Here is a 17818-nt window from a genome sequence, read left to right on the forward strand (position 1 = left end):
GTCTCTTATCGGGCGTTGTTTGTTTTGTTATTAGTGTGGTGTGCGTGTGTGCGGTTGGCTGACGTCCATCTGTGTCATCAAGTCTGTCACGCTCCCGCTGTTTCTAAGTTTCCTTGTAACGCACCTGTCTCGTTTTGCTGTGAGTAGTGTACGTGTACGTACAGTGGAGTCCCCCGCTTTTCTTCTTCTCGCCCTTCATTTTTGCTGGGTTGAAACCCATGAGATGGTAGAATAAAATTAGTCTGTCAGGGCTGCAGGACGGTCCGAGTTGAAGTCACTGTTATGGGATCCTGAGAAAAGGCACTTAAAAGAGGTTCCTGACCACGCTGATGATGAGGCTTTAAGATTTTCAACTCTTTGACACAATTAATGTTTGATGTTTGTTGTTGTTCACTGGAAACTTTGCTTTTGTTCATGTCAGGTCCCCTCCATAAGCTCTTTAGCACTTCATAAAGACAATAAAACGTAAAGAATTAATTGTAATATTTGAACTTTGAAACATTTAATAACTTGACTGTTCTATAGATGCCAGTAGTATTTATCATTTAATATCTAGTTTCTGAATTAAGCATCTAGAGGAAATAGGAATGGTAAAAGTGTTAGGAAGATTTATGTAAAGGTTCAAACAAAGCAACACAAACATATTTACAGGTTAGTTAGCGAGCACATTTGACAAAAAGGCATGTGCGCTTTATATAAATATTTTTTTCTTGTATTTTTTTTAAATGACTGAAATGCTTGGCATAAACTTTGATCGGAACAAGAACAGTATCCTTGTAGATACTGAAAGCAGACAGAATTGCAATAATATGTGGAAAAGTGACCTTGACTGCATTGTTGCAGTAGTGACAATGGCCACTGGGAGGTACCAAAATCACAATTTTTACAATTCGCTGGATTTTCTTGTTCCGAATATTAAATTAGTTGTTTTTATTCCGGTGTCACTCATTGCTTAAGATTTTTAACATTGGCCAATATCCATGTTGTATACTGTTCTCTAATTATCTCCTCCAAACAGAGCACACAAATGAGATGTACTGTATATTAGGTTTATAGTGAGCTAAGAACTGGATTTTCCCTCACAGTACAACTCGATTTACCTTGTCCTGGATTGCAGATCGGTTCTGCTGACGGCAACAGATTACATCTTTGAACAATACACAGGGACCGCCATTAAACTTTGGGAGAGGAAGCAATCTGCCTCTGGTTTTCTTTCTTTAAGAGCAGGACATGAAATGTTGATGTTTCATGGGACCAGTGTGGATGCAAACGAAGGATATGTAGAAGTATGAGAGAGTGTGCAGAACCGTATGGGTAGCAGATGCTCTTTGTTTAAATGACACATTTATAAAGGCCATATACAGTCAAATGTATAAGTTGTGATTTGGGCCCATTGTTACAGCACTCAAATTGATATGAGTGGTCTTGCATTGTATCTTGTTTGCTGGTGTGATGTTGCCCATGTGGAAATGCGTCCAGTGGCTCAACTTACCTATTCATTCACAACAAAAGCAAACATGACACTGAAGTGAATCACTGTTCAACCTCACAAAAGTCAAACAACCATTTCACTCCCGGCTGTAAGTGGAAGCATGGTGTTTTTTACATGGCAATGGGTGGTGCTGGAGACTTGCAATAAAGGCATCAAGTTGCGAAAGCTGCCCTGTCCAATGTTTTCTTTCTTCCCTTCAGATGACTGAGGGACGACAGTGCCAGGTTCACCTACTCGACGGTCGGAAGCTGGAGCTGCTGGTCCAGGTACAGAACCGGATATTTTTCTCATTTTGACATATGATCCTGCATTCCTGTGATGATCAGAAATGGAGGCGTAGTCAGGGAGGGGGGCGTGATGATGGTTCAAAGGGCCCATGAATGACTGAGGCCCTTTGGCCTTTTTTTTTTCTTAATTACATAACCCGCAATCACTAGCAACATCATCCTGCATCATATATCATGACAATGAAGCATATTGAATCATCAGCACTCATTTATAATAACCTAATATGGCAAATACTTTCCCTTTTTTTTACAAGCCAAAGCTTTTATCACGAGACCTGCTAGATTTGGTGGCATCCCATTTTAACCTGAAGGAAAAGGAATACTTTGGCCTTTGCTTCATAGACGACACGTAAGTACATTGTTCAACACAAAACATAATAATGTGTAACAGTATAATGTTTTACCTTTTTATTACAATGCAGGTATTTAACTCACTCGTTGAAAAGTGCCTGATGAAATATTTGTTCTCTGAATCACTTTTAGTGGTCAGAATAACTGGCTTCAGCTTGATCGAAAAGTCCTTGATCATGACTTCTCTAAGACTTCAGAAACACTGGAAATCAAATTCTTTGTGAGGTGAGCTATTTTCTGTTGACTCTTTTATGGCATGGTGACAGCGCCCTTAATTTAAGACGGATGTAGACCAGCAGGTGGCAGTCATGTAACTGTGTCAACACCTCAATGTTGCATGGAATGCGTGGAAATGAATGATAACTTTATTTGACATTTGATATAACGCCAAGTAAACTCTTTACAGATTTTACATTGAGAGGATCACCTTTTTAAAAGAAAACACGACTGTGGAGCTGTTCTTCCTGAATGCAAAATCTCTGGTGTTTAATGTAAGTTGTATTTGGACAAACTGGTCTATTATATCTAGACTTTATACACATCCAAAACGATGTGTTTAAGGTCTCATAAAGATTAAAGCCAACTAACGCTTTTAAAGTATGTAAAGGACTACTTAATATACTAAATGTACGCGACTTACTTTACAAAATAGCAACAATGCAATTGCTCACGCGCGCGTATACATATATTTGAATTCTCCCACGTTACGAGGATTATTTAATCAGGGAGGGGCAGTCGAGGGAAATCCGAGGAGTACTTGAATGCAACAAACGGTCAAACTTTGTGATCCTTTGGGGTGGGGTGGGCATACTGGTAACCAAGGGAGACGGAGACTGTTGAACCTGCTCGGACTGTACCACTTCCCCGAGGGGGTTCCGTCTCATGCTAGCCGCTGAACTAGAATTACCATGCACAAAAATGTGTTGAATTCATCAATAAAAAACACCTCGTGAAGTGTCGGTAAAACAACCTTTAATACGTGACCATCAGCAGTTTTAAGTACATCATTGTATCCGTGTGATTAGTGGTTCAGTCGGTAGCGAGAGGACCGAGGTACCGTTAAAAATAGTGTTTGGCTCAACTGCACTTTGTGGTCGCGCGTAGAAACGAACTCGTTTACCATTAACCATCGTTTCTTCAACAAAAAAAACAGGAGGGCATCGAAGTGGAGAGCGAGCACGTTTTCAAGTTAGCTGCATACGCATTACAGGTAAGGAAGAACCGCTGCTTTTTATGAACCTTGAGCTTTAACTAATTGTGTAAGGCGTCCTGAGCGACATTTGAAATGCGTCTCTTGGTGCAAAACTGATGCAAGAAAACCAGCATTGTTTGTTGATTAAAGTACTGCACACTCCCCTGGAAAGTACAAAATCTCAAATATTTGTTCAATTACAGCTAACTAGTGTTGGAACGTACTAGTAACCGTCTGCTGTGGCGTTCGTGTTCTAATGCAGTTACTTACTCGATTATTTTTCTTATTTTTGTAGGAGGTCAACGGTGATTACACAAGGTAGGACCATTTTATACGTAAGACGAAAGTTATACTTCTGAAAGGAATTTCTAAGTGCATGCGAATTGCACAAATTATTTAATATCCATCTACTCTCACGGGACACATTACAAGGTGCACCTATATAATATAAGGAGAACAAATACAAGAGCAATGTATCGAGAATTTAAAAAAAGATCACGCATTTCTGTGACATGTTGCAAAATAAGTACTAGTATGGGCATGATGCAGAGCCATATCATCGCAAAATCGAAACCCAATAACAAGCAAATCTGTAAAGGAACATGCCTGCCAATTTTAATGAAATTCCGGGTCGTACTTTTTGCAAAATATATTTTTTCTTATTGGACCTCATTAGATTGTAAAGGTTAACTACAATAGACTTTCCACTGGATTTATCTACGAATGCAGCCTTTGTCTACTTCATTTATGTATATTTCATATGTAATGACTCTGCATTTATACATACATCAATTCAAGTTTAGTGGTAAGTGAATTACATACAGTATCAACACAGTTTAGTCTGCTGGCAAGTGTAGAACCAGGAAACATGTATTACTTTTTATTGGTTACTGTATAATGCCTGCTTTACAGTAGATGATGTTCAACCCGCTTGGATCATACTTACCTCAGTTAATGATTCCCTTGAATTAGCTTTGTGGCATGGAACTGGACTTGTAGCGTCTGCATTAATCTAACAAAAGAGAGAGAGAGAGACAGAGAGACAGAGAGGGAGAGAGAGAGAGCGAGAGAGAGACTGTTTAGAAATTGCCTCCATAATCTGTCCACCAGTGGAGATAAGCTTAGTGTGCCTCAGAGTCTTGACCTGCTGATAAGGTATGTTGTTTTATTTTGCCAGGCATAGGAATGGAAGGCATTCATTGGCTGTGACCGGTAAATGCTGCTCAGCAGTGTGTGGCTGATCTGCAGAACTAGTGTATTGTCCAAATGATTTGCCTCTAAAATGGCCTCTGTTGTTGTTGGTAACACAAATAGTTGTGCTCTGTAAGAAATGAGGCGTGGGGTGATTGCACTTTGCAATGCACAGTCCTGATTTTCTATTTTTGATTTTTTTTTTTTTTTAAGCGTAGCACAATTCTAGCACCACAATGCTCTTCTCAAATCATGACCCATTTGCAGTATTTAAGTGGAGATTTTAGGACAAGCGTCACCGTTTCAAACATCAGTTATTTGGACGCGTCGACTTGGAGAACCCCTCGGAATTTTGTCCCGTGCAAGCTTATTTTTATTTGAAATTTGTCAGCCAATCAGAGAAGTGATTCCCTGGGTAGCAAACTCAGTGAAAGACATCAAGGAGATATGTTAAGAATTAATTAAGTTGGACTTCTACACTCTTAATTGAAAGTGTGTTTTTTTCTTGTTTTTGTTTTTGTTAAACAAAAATGTTCCCCAAAAAGTCAATTTTTTTTCCCCACACCAAAAACTCTATTATCCCAAACGTCATGGCCCCATGCTATTTTGGGGAAATCTGTCACGTTGCTACTACGTTATGCAAAATCTGAAAGAATCTGACACAAGTGAGTTGCTCCTTGTCACAGCTTTACTTTGTGTTCATGTATTTTATTATTGTGATGATTATGAATAACTTGTACCTTGTTAGCATTTTGCACGTGTGTTATTTATTTATACTTTATTATAATTATTTGAACTCTTATTAATCTCCCCACATTGTAAAACTATGTGTTTTGTTTTTAAATATATTTGACAGTATTTGTCAAAAATTTTGCTTGGAAAGTGGTAAGGCAAATTTCTATAATCATAAACTTGTCTCAGTAGAACATTTAAATTTGACTACGGTGCTGTTATCACAATGGGGCATCCCTCTCTGTCACATGGCAGTATATGTCTTTGCTGTCAATGCACCCCTTTGTTTCTGCCGCTTTTCATGAAGAGGCTCAGTAAATCCCTTAAGTATAAATGGGCCTCCTCTACGCTGTATCAGCAAAGGGCCCTGTAGCAGTGAGATTAGCTGGAAACCTCCTCCAATAGTTAGCTGTCTTAAGAGGGATGAGCCAAGTCCACTGTCCAATGGCAGACAACTTAATTCAAGTTGTGGCAGAGTGAGCCAACCCCCTGCTGAGAGTTGAATTAATGGTTTTACTGTATTAAAATTAAATTTGGTACTGTGGTAAAAACATCCATTGCTATTTTGTTTTAGCTCTAACTGAATACAAAAGGTTATCATTGCAACCTCCAGTTAGTCAGCTTTCAGTTTGCAATACTACTTCTTTTTTTGTCGTTGTTTATCTTCTGTAAATACCTTCAATAGCTAAGTGAATACAAAATGTTATCATTGCAGCCATTAGTTAGTCAGCTTTCAGTTTGGAATACTACATTTTTGTTGTTGTTGTTTAGCTTCTGTAAATAGCTTCAATAGCTAACTGAATACAAAAAGTTTATCATTGCAACCATTAGTTAGTCGGCTTTCAGATTGCAATACAACTTAATTTGTTTGTTGTTGTTTAGCTTCTGTAAATAGCTTCAATAGCCATATGTAAACATTTATAACAGGAAATTAGTGTCAGGGTGAATATAATGGTACTCGGGATGGGCATTCGACTAAATTCCTTTGATACAATGTAGGAAAATTAAGAACAATCAATAGATTACGTGTTATTAAAAAAAAAAAAAAAAACATGGGAGAATCTCAAACTAGTCATCCCTAGTTGTATTTGTGAGTGTTGCCTGATGGTTCACTCTTTCATGGTCTCTCGGCCACAGACCCGCCATCTCAGCTGTGTAGAAGAGCTGATAAACGAGTATTATGTCCAGTACGCTGGGTAGGCTGTGTTGGGCTGGGCTGTAGGAATTGGCCCTACACTGCAGGCTGCGGGAAGATAACAGACGTAGTAATGAATTCCAGATTGCTGACAGGGCAACGTGGCAGTGGAGTAGATCACCCCGACAACATCAGGCACCAGCTCCTCATAAAATGTACGCCATCAAACATGCAGCGAAGTGCCGCGGCAGCAAATCCTAGTCAACCTGGGGGAGGGAGCCGCAGGGAGTGCTGAGCGTCTCTACCCTTGCTGGAGCTCACGCTTGTTTTGGATTCATAAGCTAGTTCACATAACTGGATCATTTTATATCTGTCCTACGCTGTCAGCGGTTGTTGAATTCAATTATTCTTATAAAGATAGACTTCAATTGACAATTATAAAAGTCAATTCAAGGCCAGATGGCCTTTGAGGTAAAAAAAATAATAATAATCCTTTTAGTTTCATATCGAGGTTCTCGTTACAGGATTAGTTTGTTTTATTTTTTTTGTATTCTGCTGAGTGCGACGCCAAATGCTCCTTTTGGACTGTGCCCTGACTTCAACATAACCTTTCAATATAGTATGCCAGGTGTTTTTCAATTCTGTAGCTTTTGTTGAGGTGCCCAGTGGACTGGCCTGCCAAGCCAAGCCAGCTCTCCCTTTTTTTTTTTGTTCATCTTAACGGTGTTTGCTATCTCGGACATGACGTAGTAACATAGACATTGACTCGCCGCCATTTGTCTGAACAGATAACATAGGCAGTCTGTGTGTTTCACACAAGACGGCAGGCCTCTTGACATTTTTGGCAGAGATCATGGGAGTCTAGCTGTTAAATCTTTCATGCTAGCTTGACTACGAAGCGAAGGTACTGTAAATCAATTGGGTGTAGTTAACCAACAATATTTTGAAACAGCTTGTCTGTTTTGAAATTGCTTGTGTAATTGGACTGAAGGTCTTTAAATGCTCTCTGTGTCTTAAAGACCCCCGTGTGCCATATATTGTATATTAACTTTGGCGAGAGATCAGTTAAGCTCAAGTTTACTCTTGGAACGCACAGTGCTTCATTGTATTTGTACAGACGATAAGAGAGATGAAACACTTTTCTGACACTGCGCGTTTTCTCAAGGTTTATCACCTTAATTATTATTTTTGATAACGAACTGGAATTCTCCTGGAAGCACAAATATGACTATAGCGTTTCTCTACAAACGTTTAAGATACGGCTGCACAATATATCGAAAAAATATCAATAGCGCAATATTAGCCTTCTCAACATGCATATCGCAAAGACATGCAATACGTTTCTTATTAATTTTTCTTGTTCTTCTTTTTATCTATATTAACAGTACTGAAACGGCCAAATCAAACCTAAAGCATCTCCCAGTTCTGCCCACCCAAGTTCTCAGGAAACACCCGTCTCTCAGTTATTGGTAAGTTATCTGAGCAATTAGTGATCTCCTAAAGCCGCAGCAGATTAAAGAAAATTCACATCTGCCAACCTGTACACATTTTGCATTTTAATTACGTGCAAGTGTGCAAAAGAAACTCCCTGTCCTTACGAAAAACTTCATTAAATGTCATTTCACTGCAGTGAGGACAAAGTAATTGAACATTACAAGAAACTGAAGGGGCTGACCAGAGGACAGGCTATTGTGAAGTAAGTATATGATTTCTAATGCACTTGTTTTGACGATTTAGTGAATTTTGATGTCTGTTATACACAAGTGGTGGTTGTCACCGGACCAGGATGTGTCAGTAAGGCAAGAGCTCATGGTAAACAGCCAAGACAGTAGTTCCGTTGTGTTTGACACGGTTTTAACTCAGAACAACCCTGGGTCATTTACACAGTGATGTTTGTCCCCCTTGAATTGATCAATGGACTCTCCCTTCTTCTGTTTTTTACAGTGGGAAGCATCGATTTGCTTCCCACTGTTAATGACTGCAGCTTCTCGATGACTGAGATTTAACTCTGCTGGCTGTACAAAGGCCACAGGTTGGCAATGATGGAGTGCAAGTGAGTGCATTCCTTTTAACCTGCCCTTCTCTCTCCCTCTCTAAAGGTATCTGACCCTGGTTGAGTCTTTGCCAACATATGGAGTCCATTATTACCCAGTAAAGGTAACGTCAGTAGCTTCAGTAAAACTCACTGCTCCAGTTTTGGAAATTTCAAACCCTCGTCCACACACATTGACTAACGATGGTAACATTTGAAACGGAAAGTGATATACAGTATTAAAATCCAGCATTCTGTTTGTTTTGTTTGGATGTGTATACTTAAATGGGCCAAGTATAAACTTCAACTCAGTATAAACAACTTAAACTACAAGCCTAATTGAGACATTTGTTTAACTCACACTGTCACTAATAGGGCAACTGATGGTAGGCGCTTATGCTTTCCTACAGGACAAGCAGGGAATACCCTGGTGGCTTGGTGTCAGCTACAAAGGTGTTGGCCAGTACGACTTACAAGACAAGCTGAAACCAAGAAAGGTACGTCTTTTTATGTTCAGTATACTACGGATTTAATCACTCCAAAACATAGGCCGATCAAGCAATTGTTACAAAGTTAATTGCCTGAGTTATTGAGTTTTTTTTTTATTTATTTTTTTTATAACAGTACTTCCTTATGGCCCTTTGCTAGGTGTATTTTGTTACCCGTGACATGGTTAATGATCCTTTCAATGTGTAAATAAGCATCATGAAGATCTCCATTCCCATGTCAGTCAAAAGAAAACAGAGTAGGTGGGAAAGACATTATCTGGTTTGGTGCTATAGAGTCAAGGTTAAGTAAATAAGGAAAAGGTAAAAAAAAAATGGTATTGTTGTACGATCAGAGTTAATCAAATAGGTACTAAACTATTGTGAAATGTATGTCAGGTGACACCAGATTTTTGAAGAGTAAAAAGCGGACACCAAATTGCGTGTTCACTCGAACACCTTGCACATGTTGGTGTGATCGAGTAAAATTGCAGTCTCTTACTAATATGCCAAATAGCTGGCGCTAACATGCGCGTGCACAGTGCCGTCATCAAACAGATCATGTATTATGTTGGTAACACAAAAGTGGAGGAGACAAATGTTTCGTGCTTTATGTAGCACTGATGCTTTTCACAGTGCAAAATTTGGGAGGGCACCACAAAGGCAAAATGAAGTTTGAGTGATGGAATTGGAAGTGTAAGTGGAAGAGTCAAATAGACGTATTACTGACTTGCAGAAAATAAATGGATCACTGCATTAATTTTAGGGAAGCCAGCAACCACATAAAAATCATACTTTTAAAAGTGTATCTTTTCAAGTTAAAAATTGAAAAGTCAAATAAAATGGAATGATTTCTATTGGCTTTTTCTCCATCTAAAAACCCGGGCATTTTAACCTGGATGTGTTGTCCTTTTATCTCCATTGTAAAGTTGAAACCTGTTGACGCTGCAGGTTCTGTTGTTGCACTGGTTGCCAAAACATCAGTGAGCTATCAGTCACATGTGTGGTATTTGTGTTCTATAGGAAGCAACAGGCCTCTGAGACTTGCATTGGCATTCGGCCAGCTGTGTTAGCGGGTGTTAAGGGTTTGAGAACATACACTTACAGTAGTTTCCTGTTGTTGGGGAATACATCGGAGGTTTGAAACAATATAGCGCAATATAAGTGCACTCCATTTACATTTACAGGAAAATATTAGTTGGCCTTCATAATCATATCAAGTCTGCTACTTCTTGCTTTTTACTTTTGGGCATTTGTTGGATTTGTATATTTGCTTAAGGCAAACCTCAAGTGTCTTTACTATGACCTTTGATTTCCTAAGAATTTCTATTATGGGTAAAACAAATGCCTGATGCTTAAGATTTCTGAATCATGTTCCATAAAAACTAAGCAGCAACGTTTTCTAAGAATGTCTATTTTGGGTTCAAACTAATGAATGATGCAAGAATTTGGAGTCACGTTCCATAGAAAGTAGGGCCCTAATATAGAAAGTACTGAAAATATCAATTTACTCATCACTTTTACAGTATATAGTTATATTTTCATGAGGTCACTCAATATATTATATGGAAATATAGAGTTGCCAGCAAATCAATCCAAGTATGACGCAATTTACAAGGGGCGGAGTGGACCGAGCTTTTTTAATACACCGTTGAGATGAGATGAGGACCTTGTTTTTGGTTACTCGTAGTCCCAGGTGCTTGGATTGTTGCTGTTAATGATTGTGAACACACTGATCCTGACTGAAACCACTGGCAGGATCTGAATAGACCGATTCCGACTAAAACCACAGGCATCTGTAATGGCAGATATGGCAACAATGTTGATGTAAACACTAAAGCTCTTTGTCATTCCAAGCTGCAAGATATGCTGCCATGAAAGAATTTAGCAATTTCTTTCTTTTTTTTAATTCTACCAGCTAGAGAAGCTGTGTACAACTTCTGTAAGGGTTAAAGGGATCTGCAAGAAAATGACTTGTAGTCTCATGCGTGTTGCCTTTTGCAGAGATTGAGGTGTGTCACATCGCAAACATATTTTGGCAGTGGCCTCAGAAAGAGTCTGTGAAATATTTTTATAGTCTGCATATGTGCTAGCACACATGTGTGAACGCTCTCCTCATAGGTTTGAATACAAGGTAGCCTCGACATTATTAGCTGCCAATACCTGCCATGCCAGTTGTTTTCCTTATTAAATGGTTTCTCCCAAATCTATATGTAGACCACCTTTGCTTTGAATTGTTTGTTTCGGTTTATACTGCATTATTTGTGTTGTTTGTGCAAATATGGAATGTAAATCGTCATTGATCAGTGTATTATGATGACACCGGGTTCAGGATTGATTCGCTCAGCCTGTTTACTGTTGCATTGATTGGATATGGAATTTTACCACATTTGGAAGAGTCCTAAATCCGATCTGAGCATATTTGATCCCATTTGGGGTTTTTTTTAATTTGTTTTTTTCCTTTTTGTGTTTGTATCCTTTATCGGGATTATACCACTTTGTAGCAAAAAAATCTGAATTGTGTCACAATCCAGCCTAGTTGCCTGAATGAACCTATGAAAGTGTTTTTATCGCATGAATTACTGTTATCTCTTGTCACAATGTAAGTGATGTTTTGTGAGCCTAAGCTCTTTATTTTCACTTGCACATCTGCTATGCAATTGATAGGACACGCAGTAACTCGTAACCAGGCGATATTCTTCTTGGCCAGGAATTGTCGGCTGCTCAGGGCATTGTGAGCAGGCGTGTTGCCAGCAAATGGCAAATGATCTCTTTGTGGACGGGCCGGGTGATCACCTGGCTTCCTGACAAGAACTCAGATTGAACGATGCCCCACACGTTGAAAAATGCGATCGACGCGTCTTTCATGGTCTTTGGCGATGTCTGATTCTTTCAATGGAGGCTCTGGTGTTTGGCCTCTGGGTCATTCTCGTAGATCCATGACTCATCAATGGTGATGACTCTTCCTAGCAAGTCCAGTCTCATTGGTCTCATCGTCACTCATTCTGATCATTGCTTGATGAACTGAAAAAGAGGATGTGTGTATGTAAAAAAAAAAAAAAAAAAAGGCATGTGGAAAAAAAGTTCAATGGCTGTAGAGTCCTGAGACCACAGAGATATAGTCCTGGGCAATTACGCTGAAGGGGAAAGCTAATCTTTTTATTTGAATTATATTTTGTGACACCGTGTAATTATATGTATGTGTGACTTTTTAATCTGTCGTTTGGTCTCTCTGCCGATCCATCTATTTGATGCTTTTTAAAATCGGCCCTTACGATTTTTGTGACTACAACCTGTTTGTCTGGTCTGGCTAAAAGGGAAGAGCTTTGTGTCGGCGAGAAAGAGAGGGAGCAGCTCAGAGTGGTGCAAAGCCGAGGGTGAGGTGTCTGTGATGTCAGAGGACGGGGGTGGTTAAAGGGGTGTGGCTCAGCTGAAACTCTTGCAACACCTATCTGGTTCCCGGAGAACAGACAAGAAAGGGCATTGTTCAAGGAAGCTCAAGCCCTGTGGGAAACTCAAAAGTCAGTAGGATTCAGTACACAGGAATATAGCAGGGATAAGAAAAACCTAACCTTTAAGGTAAGCCTTTATCACAGCCACATATTCATTTGTTTACTCCTCCTAAACTTTGCATTCAGTTTTGAAATATGTTTGTTTGAAAGAGTTTGTCCCTTGAAATTGTAGAGGAGCGTGTGTTATTTTTTGTTTTTGTTTTTTCTACCTGAGACGTACTCTCTCCTGCAGACTCAAAAACTCTCATGCATGCTTCGAGCTTTGAGCAATTCACATTGGTTCTTTGTGTGCTGTGCAACAAAAATATACAGCAGAGAGTGTAAGATGAATTTCTCCAGAGGGATTATGAAAAACGATGAAATACAAAATCACATGCAGCAGCCGTTAGAACATGTATAACGATTACCGCAGCGGTTTAGCCACCTCAGTTTCCTGCCAAGACTTTAACTGCTATTATATTACCGCGTGAGCCATGATTAAAACGAGACACTTTTTCTTAATTGTTGTCTATTTCTTTTTGCTTCATCAATTCCAAGTCTTGCTTTACTGAAACCAGTCAAATCTGTGTGTATGTAGCAGATAACATGTCTTGGAATTTACTGTTAGTGCTCAAAAGAAACTGATAACGCCCTCTAGGATCACCTGTGGTTGAATTCTTGAGAAAAATCTTTTTTTTTTAAATCTAAAATTTAGATTTGACAGACTCTGATTGTGCGTGTACTCATTTTTTAACGTTGACAAATCTCATTGCATGCAATGTCTCTTTCTGCAGTTGTTCCTGTGGAAGCAATTGGAGAATTTGTATTTCCGAGAGAAGAAATTTGCTGTGGAAGTAAACGACCCTCACAGGTAAGTTAACCTATCCTAACAGATCTTTTCTCTTTACTGTGACGTCTTTTTTTTTTTTTTTTTTTAATAGCTGCAGCGCTAGCTATTGTCATGGATGTTCTTAGCCAACACCTTGCACGCTGTGAAAGGCGTCTGTCGACAGTGGTCGATTTAAGGCACCTTGTTAATGGTGAAAGTGCCTTCCTGCTGTTACTGGGGCACCTCATTTCATCTCACATGTGTTGCTTCCTTACACCAGAGCTCCCTTTAAATGGTGCTGCTTCTCCATAACTTATTACACAAATGCAAACATTTTCAATGAGGGTGGATTTTGAGGCTCTGTGTAAGTAACCATAATCGGTCATAATTTGTTTAGTACAGCTCATTGCGGGTACTTTGCATGGTCTCTGGTGACTTCTATGATATCCCGCGAGGATTCACAAAACTTGTCGGGGAATTGCAATTTGTGTTTTGGCATGAAGACAAAGACAAATGTTTTCATTTTCGACAGTCGAACAGTGAGCAAGCGGACCTTTGGACAGACTGGCCTTGTCATTCACTCCTGGTATGCCAGTCATTCTCTAATTAAAACGATCTGGGTGATGGCCATCAGTCAGCACCAGTTCTACCTGGACAGAAAGCAAAGTAGAGTGAGTATTTGCCTCTTAGTCCCTGTCCCAATCATTTCAACATCCGCTTATTTGATATTCATTGTCCATAGTCTGAGTTGAATTATAGGCTGATAGTAATAATTGTTGACCTGAATTTTGTTGTAACTATAATACACACGTGGACAAATTTGTTGGTACCCCTTGTGTGAATTAAAGAAAAATATATAATAAACTAAAGAAAATAATAATAATAATAATAAATATCAATGAATGAAAATGAACCGATGAAAATCCGACATTCTTTTAGAATTGTGGTTCAACAAATTATTTTTTAAAAGTAACTCAGAAACAGAAAATGATGGCACCCATAATTTAATTATTGTCCTTGAGATTTCATTATATACTGGTCAGATTCAAGACACCCAGTGTCAGATGCAATAAAGCAGCCCCAGAACATAACAGAGCCTTCCTCCATGTTTCACATGTCGGGACAGTGTTCTTTTCTTGTATGCTTCATTTTTGCCTCTGTGAACATAGAGCTGAGGTGCCTTGCCAAACAGTTCTAGTTTTGTCTTTGGGACATTCTCCTAGACATGTTGTGGCTCATCAACATGTAGTTTGGCAATATTTTCCATGATTCATTTTCAACCTTCTTGATCATCTCCCATGAAGTCAACTTTGGTTCAAATGACGAGGCAATTTAACACTGATATACTTTGACCACGGAGTTCACCTTTAATTTCTTTGGAGCTTGTTTTGGGCTCTTTTTTCAACCATGTATTTTCCGTCTCTTCGGTTTGTCATCAATTTCCCTCCTACGGCCAGATCCAGGTAGGTTGGCCTACAGTCCCGTGGATCTTAAATCTCTCAATAACTGCAGTCACAGCAGCAACAAGCTGCTTGGAGATGGTCTTGTGGCCTTCAGCTTTAACCTGCTTGTCGATCATTTTCTTTCTAATTTCCTCCGACATCTCTCTCCTTCGGTTCCTCTGGACTATGTTTTGTGTATTCCCACATCATGTCACCCTTTAAATAAGCCGACTGACTGATTACACTTTGAAAGACACCTATGATGCTAAATCAAAAATTTCTTTTCATATTTTCTTGGGGTGCCATCATTTTTTGTGCAGCCCTGTTTTTTTTTTTTATATATATATAATTTTGTTGAACCACAATTCAAAAGCAATGTCTGACTGATTTTCATTGGTTAATTTGCATTGCGGTTTTATCATTGCTTTTTTTCTTTTATTACTAGTAGTATTTTTCTTTAACAGAGGGGTTCGGACAGCGTTGCCCATGTGAGTGTGTAGTTTGAAAGTAAATGGTTCACATGTTGTATGCACTTCAACTGAATGGTAATAAAAAAAGATTTTTAGATAACAGGAGGTTCAGGTAGTTAGAACTGTTGATGCGCAAGACCTGTTTACTGTGCTGAGCGTACATTTGATTTCTCAGTCTATTAAATTGGCTGAGTGGTGAATCAGTGGAATTGTCTTTTTTATTATCCTGGTTGTTATGAGGCTTGAAAGGAAACACATCCCCTACATGAAATGAGTTAAGCTTAGAATGGACCAAAGTGCTTTGCAAACACCCAGGCAAAGATAATGACAACATGGCATAGGGGCTTCTCGTTTTTTAGTTGCTGTCCAATTACCCAAAGATGCAAATTACACCGTAATTCTTTGGTTGAGCTTCATGGAGCACATTTGCTGAACTAACACACTTTGAGGGTTGATGCCTTCTGCATGGAGAAACAGCAGAGTGTTGCTGCAGTCGAATGAGGTTTTGCATGTATTGTCAGGATTCCTGTGAGCAATTGAGGAAAAAAATTAAGAGACAAATTGTTTGATTTTTTTTTTTTTGATTTTTTTTTTTTACATTGGAGTCTGGAATTTAGGGTCTGGAAAAAGTGTGTAATGTTTAAATCTCAAATGTGGAAGAAGTTGAACCCTGTATTGTGTTTCAAAGGCCGGTGGTGCATGTGTTCAGACAGGAATAGATTGCCTTAACCTGATTGATGAGAGAGCAGTGGATTTATCCAGCATGTAAATAGGACAGCCCTATCTTAGTACATTATTCAAATGAAATGCTCTCAATCCCTCCTTAATTTTTTTTCTCTTTTCATTTTGCCCTGGCATCCTATTTAAATATCTCTATTTTCTCCGTGTAGTCAAATATGACCACAACAAGAAGTTCAGGAGACATTGCCATGGATCTTACGGAGATCAGTGCCCAGAGGATCAGTAAATTTCCAGGTCCTGAAAGCAAAGATCAGCTTATCATGGCAAGCAGTGGAAGCCTCATCTCGGCCGGTACGTCGCAGCTTCATCTGTTCCGCTCTCAGGTGCTCATCCACTTTAATTGTAAGTCACTTACACATGTTCGAACAGGTTCTGCTGACTCTGACGTTGCCGAGGAGCAGAAGAAAGAGAAGATTACAGAGCTGAAAACAAAAGAGAAAAAACTTCAAGACACGCTTAAACAGAAACTTGAGGAACTGAAGAAGATCTGCATGCGGGAAGCGGTTAGTTTTTTTTTGTTTTTTTTCTAATTCACGTAAAGCGGGGGTCACCCTCAAGTCCCGCGTGAGAAGCATAATTTGAGATTTTACTTTTAGAAGTACCGGTATGTATCACACTGGTATCGTTAATCACTGCCCAAGAAGTTGGTCTTAGTTTCCAAAACGTTGGAGACCCCTGGAAGGTAACTTGTTTGTTCTCATTTCCAGGAACTTACAGGAAAGTTACCTAAAGAGTATCCCTTGGTTACTGGCGAAAGGACACCTCACGTTCGAAGACGCGTTGGCACAGAGTTCAAGCTTGACGACCTTTTCCCATATAATGAGGCGAGACCAAAAGCTGTTTCTTTTGGAAGTAGTTTGTGTTTGATGTGTGGCTCGCTTTGCGGCAGCAGTCTACATTACTTGGGTGGATTTTACGACCAACTGACTCCGTTGCACATTTTCCCGTAGGACCCTCATTTGAGGAATCTGGAAAGCCGATTTGCCTTGCAGCAGAAGATTGTGGAAGCAGCCATCAAGTTAACCAACGAGATGGATCTCGGCAAGACGGTGAAAAAAAAGAGAAAAAGCAACTGTCTGGATGCAATGAGAAAACTGGAGGCGATAGAGGGGGAGATCAACGCCTACAGGATCAGGAAAGGAAAGAAACCCACCCAAAGAGCTTCACTGATCTTAGGTAGCATAAATAACCCACAGATGCAGTGCAAACTGACGGGGTCTGCTTTTTGCTCACCTTAAAGCATTGAGCGCTTCTTTTGTTTCCAGATGCTGTCAACATTTCTGCAAACTCATTTTCCTCTTATGATTTTTTTTTTAGACGATATCAACCCGTCAGACCTCAGCTCTCTGTCCGACAGCTTCACGCTGGATGAAGGTACGACCCATTCGAATCAGCGTTCACGTGCCAATTTCGGTAGTGCGCGTCAGGTTCAAGCGAGCCTCTTTTCACCTCCCAGATGACGAGCTCAGCTCGCAGAGGCAGCGCTCAAGTTCAGTCCAGTACTCCCCAAGACCGCACCACGCAGAGACGCTCAGCATCCACTGCAGCAATGAGAGACGATCTTCGGCCAATGACCAGCACACAGACACCAGGTATGTATGATCTGCCCCGTCACCTGTGGTCTACACGATTTCAATATTTGCACTTTGATTGATATGAGTGAGTGTGTGTGTGTGTGTGTGTGTGTGTGGAGCTTGTCCAGACCTGCGCAGCCGCTCCAGTTCCGCATTCCTGCCAATTGCCAGCTCCCCTCTTTTGAACAGTTCCCCCCCTTATCAGCCCAAATAAACCAGTTTTAAAAATAGAATGAAAACATGTCGATGCCTGCGAGGGTGCAAGCAACAATCACCATATGGCAGCAGAGAGGAAAGGCGAAACGTTCGAGTGATACGGCTGCCAAGTGAAGTGGCTGCGTTGCATTCAGATGTGGACTAATTCCAAGCAATCA

At 39.8% G+C, this 17818-nt stretch overlaps 1 protein-coding gene across 3 annotated transcripts in view; it reads left to right on the top strand.

The window, feature by feature from the left end:
• Positions 1-17818, top strand: part of frmd4ba (FERM domain containing 4Ba) — a 35874-nt gene that overhangs the window by 13820 nt on the left and 4236 nt on the right. For all 3 annotated transcript variants that reach the window (XM_086040440.1, XM_086040439.1, XM_086040438.1), the window contains exons 2-19: positions 1693-1758; positions 2034-2128; positions 2263-2355; positions 2537-2621; positions 3284-3340; positions 3618-3640; positions 7766-7849; positions 8011-8076; positions 8480-8537; positions 8823-8909; positions 13183-13259; positions 13750-13888; positions 16020-16161; positions 16240-16373; positions 16578-16694; positions 16821-17046; positions 17188-17244; positions 17327-17462. In XM_086040440.1, coding sequence (XP_085896566.1) covers positions 1693-1758; positions 2034-2128; positions 2263-2355; positions 2537-2621; positions 3284-3340; positions 3618-3640; positions 7766-7849; positions 8011-8076; positions 8480-8537; positions 8823-8909; positions 13183-13259; positions 13750-13888; positions 16020-16161; positions 16240-16373; positions 16578-16694; positions 16821-17046; positions 17188-17244; positions 17327-17462 — 1742 coding nt within the window. The remainder of the gene's footprint in view (positions 1-1692; positions 1759-2033; positions 2129-2262; positions 2356-2536; positions 2622-3283; positions 3341-3617; positions 3641-7765; positions 7850-8010; positions 8077-8479; positions 8538-8822; positions 8910-13182; positions 13260-13749; positions 13889-16019; positions 16162-16239; positions 16374-16577; positions 16695-16820; positions 17047-17187; positions 17245-17326; positions 17463-17818) is intronic.

Source organism: Filicampus tigris, chromosome 9, assembly GCF_054856515.1.
Source record: "Filicampus tigris isolate MCC_2025a chromosome 9, RoL_Ftig_1.0, whole genome shotgun sequence".
Taxonomy (NCBI): Eukaryota; Metazoa; Chordata; class Actinopteri; order Syngnathiformes; family Syngnathidae; genus Filicampus; species Filicampus tigris.